Here is a 6924-nt window from a genome sequence, read left to right as displayed (position 1 = left end):
AGTAAATTTTTTAGTTTACTCGTATTGTAGTCATTTATATATATATATATATATATATAATTGTATTTATCAGTTACATATAATTTATATGTATTTTATAAATAAATTACAAAGTAATATATTGAAATGTGTTTTATCAATTAAAAAGTAATATATACTTATTTTCATTACATTCAATCATTAAAGTAAAATTACATTAAATACATATGTGAATTATTAATATATATATATGAATGGTCTTATATAGACAGGTGTGTGGCTTTCCTAATCAAGTCCAATCAGTATAATCAAACATAGCTGGACTCAAATGAAGGTGTAGAACGATCTCAAGGATGATCAGAAGAAATGGACAGCACCTGAGTTAAATATATGAGTGTCACAGCAAAGGGTCTTAATACTTAGGACCATGTGATATTTCCGTTTTTCTTTTTTAATAAATCTGCAAAGATGTCAACAATTCTGTGTTTTTCTGTCAATATGGGGTGCTGTGTGTACATTAATGAGGAAACAAAATTAACTTAAATGATTTTAGCAAATGGCTGCAATATAACAAAGAGTGAAAAATTTAAGGGGGTCTGAATACTTTCCGTACCCACTGTATATATAGATAGATGTATATAAATTCTTTATAATATTTTATTGTATATTATAATATATAATCATGTCAAATGATGCATGCAAAAATGAAATTAAATAGACATTAAAATGAAACAATTATTTCATAGAATTATTGGATGGTTTTGTCAATTATCATCCATGGACAAAACTGTTGGCAGACTATGCAACCGTCCAAAGGCTTGTTTAACTGGTTGAACTGGGTTTTGTTACTAGACACCGACGATAATCTCCAAATATTCTTTGAATATCATCTGCATAACTGGCCTGATTTGGCACAAGTATTGAGATCCACATCCGTAGGGGGCGACTGTATCAGTGTGAGATGAGTCGGTGGTGTGTCTCTGAACTGGTTTTGCTGTGTGTGTGGTCCTCTCTCAGTTAACAAGCAGATCAATGATAAGGAGCGCGTGGCGGCTGCCATGGAGAACCCCAGCCTGCGGGAGTTGGTGGAGCAGTGCGTGACCGAGCCGGACGACTGACTTCGACTTCTCTAACAGACTGCCTGATGAAACCTTACTCTGTCAGACAACAGAAAAGATGAGAGATGGAGGTCTCTGGCCTTCCTGTCTGTCTTTGTTTGTTTGTTTGGCTCATTGAAGAACAGCATTCCTCAAGCTGAGAGACAAAACACAGCCACTTCCTGTTGAACTTCCTGGCTAAACGAGCAAAACGTTGCATCAAACCACAAAAGAAAGAATATTTCACCCAGGAATTGAGAGAGGAACTAACCCTCGTGTCCTCATCTGACTTTTTGTTTTGAACCACAGAACGTCTGAGCTTCGGTTTCTATACAGAAACTGCTCCTAAATAAACAAAAAGCATTAAAAACGGTCGTTTATGAGCCCAAGTATGACATTTGAGACCTAAATGCAATGCTTTATGATACTATAATGATGCTTTTAGAATACTTCTGGAGCTCATCTGCATCCGTCCTCATTCACTTTCACTGCAGCTCGGACATTCTGTGTAATATCACACGTTTAGTTGTGAAAGAGTAAATCATGATAAATGTAATAATAAAACGGATGTCAGAGCTCGGTTATCGATCCTGCAGATTATGTGTGAAATTAACTACTTCAGGGTATGATGAGTTTGTAAATAATTTGATTTTGTAAGGTAAAAGTCTATATTTGTAGAACTCAAGATCTTACGAATAAAAACCTTCTCAGAGAAGTTGTGTTTGATATAGGCCTGGAGAGGCCACTGAAGTTAATCAAATCATTACAGCTTCTATATTGCGAGTATAATCTGAGTGAAATCTCTAAATTATTTTTACACATTATCTATCACAGCAGGCTGGAAAACTTATTTTATTAGTCAAAAGATTAAATGGAATTAATGACAACAACAATATAATTCACACAAAATAATATGTATATTTAAATAAAATAATTAAATAATAATGTACATATTTAAAAATAATCATTCTAAATGTATATTTAAATACAAAAAAGTGTAATAAGAAAATAAATATTTTAAAAAGTAATAGTTATTAATTATTTTAATAATAACGATATAATTATAATATAAATATAATTCACCCTCAATTTATAAATGTATATTTAAATTCAAAAATAAATTTAAAAACATTTTAAAATTCAATCGAATTAAGTAATACTTATAATTAATAATAATAATAATTCTAAATGTAAATATAAATTACAAAATCATAAAAAAATAATAGTTAATGATATATAATGAAATTACTATAATAATAACAATATAATTCATACTAAATGTATAAATGTATATTGAAATGAAAACATTAAAATACATAATTAAATAAATCACTTAAAAATAAAATTTAGTTATTTTAATAATAAAAATTATAATGTAAATGTATATTTAAATTTTAAAAAAATAATTAGTATATAATTAATCATAATTTTGTTTAAGAAATATTTATAATAATAATTTGATCATTAATTTTGCCCAGAAGGTCTTGATCTTTATATGTTTCCATCTGTCGTAGATGCTGTAGTGACACAAGATGCCAAATGGTGGCGCTCAACATCCTTGCAGCTCATTCTCTCATCCATTCGCACACATTTACTGTACACTGCAGGCTAAAGAGCTCTTATATTGCATGGTCAAGCATCCAGTATTTAACAGGCTTCAGCTGTGATTTAAGGCCCTTTTAATGAAGGAGTCAAATGTACATAAATGCAGATGAACTTGTTAAACTACTCTGAGAAGTGATGATGAAGACTGGCAGCGGTAACAAATACATCAGCACTGCTGGCACAACATATTTACTCAAAAACCTCTTGCTAAACAACATTAATGGGTTTACTGTCTGGATGCTGAGTGGTTTCATTGATCGCTGGCAGCCGCGTGTAACCAGATTGATTGTGCTAATAGCTGCTAATTTACAAAAGCCTGTAAAGCTTTGCAATTACATTAAAGCACAATTGTATTGCGGCGTTTGTGCTCATTTATCCGATGGAAACATTCTAGTCGAACTGAATTGTGTTTTTGGTGCTTCGAGCATATTTAGCCACACATCAATCTTAAAGCAAATTCTTGTGTACAAATCAATAATGAACTATGAAGTCATAAATATTGACACTTAGATTTTGTCCAATACACTACAAAATTTTTACAATATTTTTCGAAGATTATTAGAGTATATTTTACAAGACAATACGATTTCAGTCTTAACATTTAATGACAAATAATTTTATTTTCAAAAGGGAAAATCTTTATTTGTAAATTTAAGAGAAGTGATGTGAGTTTTTAGGAGTGAAATCTATAGAATTTTTTGTATTTTTATTTTTTTTATTTTTCACATCAGACTGGAAAACATACGAAAATTCATTTGATAGATAAATAATTAAATATTTTAAAATACAAACAAGGATATTTACATTTTAAATATAATTATATCATAATTTTAAATAATAATAATAATAATAATGTGATCTTTAATTTTGTGTTGCGTTTGATCAAAAATTCTCATTAATGTGCTACTTTCTATTTCTTCAGTTTGCAAAGTTCACGATCAATTTCTTAATAAAAATTACTATTGTTATGAAGTAACTTAAGTTTGTTCTTGGTGAAAGACTAACTAGCGGTGTTATTTTTGCATCATTTCGATACTTTTATAGTTTTTAAATTAGGATTTATTTTTTGTTTTCATTTTAATTTTAGTTGAAGTTTTCCTAATTTTGTTGTGCATTTCTGTCACTTTCATTTTTTTTTAAAATGTCTACAGTTTTCATTCATTCAAGCCAGTTTTAGTTATTGTAGTGTATCAAGATGAGGTGTTGCCTTGGCAACAAGCTGAAATAAAATGTTTACTTCTTATATATATTCTTTAGATTTAACCTCGAGTAACAAAAATAGTTTTATGGTGTGAGTTTTAGTAACCCTGCTAACTAACTATATCAATTATGCTGTTGCTGAAACATTGAACACTGAAACACTGAAACAAACTTTGCATCAAAATGCATCTCTCTAATGCTTGATTATGATTGGTCAATAGCATCATGCAATCAGAATTGATTTCCTGCGTCTCGTAACCCTCGGCTTTCAGTCTGGACTCACAAACTCGCTCTCATTCCCAAATGCAGGTAATCAGTCTCTCTTCCTCGAGGAAAAGGCCTTGGCTGGAAACACAGAGACACATTATCTCGTAAGACACACTGTGAATGACAAATGAAGCCGGCACATTTCTGCACAACAGAGCTCGATTTTGAGTCCTAAACCCTGACGAGAATCAGCATCCGAGCCAGAGATTCCCTCGAGTCGCGCGTTTCAATTTATGAGTAAATTAAGGTCCGTGGTGAACATTACTTGAAGAGACGTTTTGTTCTGAAACGCAGTCAGAGTTTGGAAACCTTGCTGTGCTTTAAAACTTAAAGTCGCTACAGAAAGGTTATGTGCCTGATGAATTGGACAGCCTTGAAAATTCACGTTTTTCGACTGGCAAATGAGAAACTGATAGGCTTTTATTTCACAAACTGACATCATGTGATAAAACATTAAATGTTTTATCTAATTTGATAATGCTTTTCATACTCTCAGCTAAAATGAACATTGACATTCAAAAACTTTGCAAGATTGTTTAGTGTTTTGAAAGAAGTCTGCTCACCAAGGTTGCATTTATTTGATCAAAAATTCAGTAAAAATGTGAAATATTATTCCAATTTAAAATATCTGTTTTCTATGTGAATATCTGTTAAACTGTAATTTATTTCTGTGATCAAAGCTGTATTTTCAGCATCATTACTCCAGTCTTCAGTGTCACATGATCTTCAGAAATCAGTATAATATGCTGATTTGCTGCTCAAGACACATTTCTGATTATTATCAATGTTGAAAACAGTTGTGCTGCACAACATTTGAGTGGAAACTGTGATACACTTTATTTTAGGATTCACAGATGAATAGAGAGTTCAAAAGAGCAGCATTTATTTGAGATAGAAAATCTTTCATAACATTATAAATGTCTTTACTGTCACTTTTGATCAATTTAATACGTCCTTGATGAATAAAAGTAGTAACTTATTTAACAAAAACTGTATTTCACCAACGGTTTTGTCTCATAGCGTAGTTTTAAGCTCATCCGTATGCTAGCAGCTAGCCTAGCTAATACTAAAATCTGACTACAATTTTTTATTTCAGCAGATTTATAATTTACAGACTTGGGCAAGAGGACCAAAGTTACTACTCTAACCCCATCTCATGAATGTGCGCATGATTTTCTGTTTCTATTTGGCATACTATTTATATGCAAAAATGAACTTTGGCGTGCATATGATACGCAATCGGTAGCTTTAGGGGTGTGGGGTAGGTGCTATTATATGTACGCCAAAATGCATATTATATGCATGTCAAACACGTGCGTATCATATGCACGCCAAAGTCAGTTTCTGCGTATAAATGGCACGTAAAATACAATTAATCAAATAAATGAGAAGAGTGGCTGATGACATAAAGCTGTTTCAGAGCTGGAGGAAGTTATTACACTTGGATGAAAGATTATAAAGGCAGGCGTTTTTGTTTGCAATGATTTGTGCTGATGATGAATCATTCACGATAAAACCAAGAACATGAATGAAGACAGTAAATGTCAGTTTTGAATGTTCACATGTGCATTTTTCCCTCAGTAAATGTGAATGCAGTGGGATCCAGTAGCTCATCCAGTGCTCCTGTCGTTGTGTAACAGCAGCTCTGTTATTATGCAGAAAGCTCTCGTTTTACAGGTTTGTGAACCAAAGCAAAGACGACTCAGTGACTCGAGGCGACACGGCGCCGTAACAGCATTTATTTGAAATAGAAATCTTTTGTGACATTATAAATGTCTTTACTGTCACTTGATGAATAAAAGTAAAAGATGAATAAAAGTTTTAATAATACAATCAATAAAATCATCCTAAGTCATGTTTTGAAATCTTCATCAAACAGCGAATGCTGGTAGTTTTGTCAGAGGACGTGATGAACAGCATCACGGGCTGCTTTAAGAGCAAATCCGAGTGAATTTTGATAGTACAATAATCATAAAACTGAGAGTAATATCATCAGATGGTCATGTAGACCAGCGAGTTTTAAACTTTTCAATATGAAAATAAATCTCTCTTCAGATGACAAAAGTAGACTTTTACAATCTGCACATTTTGCAGAAATCATATTGTAATTGTGTCTCAAATGAAAAAAATTGCCTGCAGATGGATTGATATTAAGACTGGACAGTTTCATCCTGAGACGAGACGTTCAGTTCTGGGAAATGAGACTAAAAGGAGCTTTTCACTGACTGATCCAAACGTGTTTTACTCTGATGCTCGGAGGATTCGAGTTGGATTTCCAGGGTTTTTCTGGATGGCGAACACCAGAAGAATGCGTTATGTCAGGTCTCTCTCAGCACAGAGCCGTTATATCATTCATTATGATGCTGCGAATGGCCCCAGTCTATAATCTGCATAATTACAGACCTCAAACTTACAGCACTGCAATGCAGCAGCGTTTAGTTTTTCGTAAGCGAGAATCAACCATTATAAACTTCATGTTACGAGACAACAGCACTGCAGAGAACAAAACAAAACAGAGCCACCCTCGTGAAAAAGAAGTGCACTTCATATCTAAAAAAATATCTTTTTAAAAAGCAGATTATGTAATAAATAAAATAAAAGGTTGCATATGTGTACTTAAACTCATGACAACACTGTTACAGAAGTTCACTATGGAGAAAAAAAAGTCTAATTAAAAGTTTAAATCATTATGTTTTAATCTTTTGTTGTGCTTTAAATTATGATGTGTTAACTACTAAAGCACATGTAATTTGAACTGTAGTTATGCAATATAACA

General features: G+C 32.3%; 1 protein-coding gene across 1 annotated transcript in view; it reads left to right on the top strand.

The window, feature by feature from the left end:
- LOC107738694 (MIP18 family protein FAM96A-like) overlaps positions 1-1538 on the top strand; it is a 6380-nt gene extending 4842 nt beyond the window's left edge. The window contains exon 5 of the mRNA XM_016550495.1: positions 997-1538. Within this exon, the coding sequence (XP_016405981.1) occupies positions 997-1097 (101 nt within the window). The 3' untranslated portion in view covers positions 1098-1538. The remainder of the gene's footprint in view (positions 1-996) is intronic.
- The last annotated feature ends 5386 nt before the right edge of the window (positions 1539-6924 follow it).

The sequence above is a fragment of the Sinocyclocheilus rhinocerous genome, unplaced genomic scaffold (genome assembly GCF_001515625.1).
Source record: "Sinocyclocheilus rhinocerous isolate Xijiao unplaced genomic scaffold, SAMN03320098_v1.1 scaffold401, whole genome shotgun sequence".
Classification (NCBI taxonomy): domain Eukaryota; kingdom Metazoa; phylum Chordata; class Actinopteri; order Cypriniformes; family Cyprinidae; genus Sinocyclocheilus; species Sinocyclocheilus rhinocerous.
This window is presented reverse-complemented; position numbering and strand designations above follow the sequence as displayed.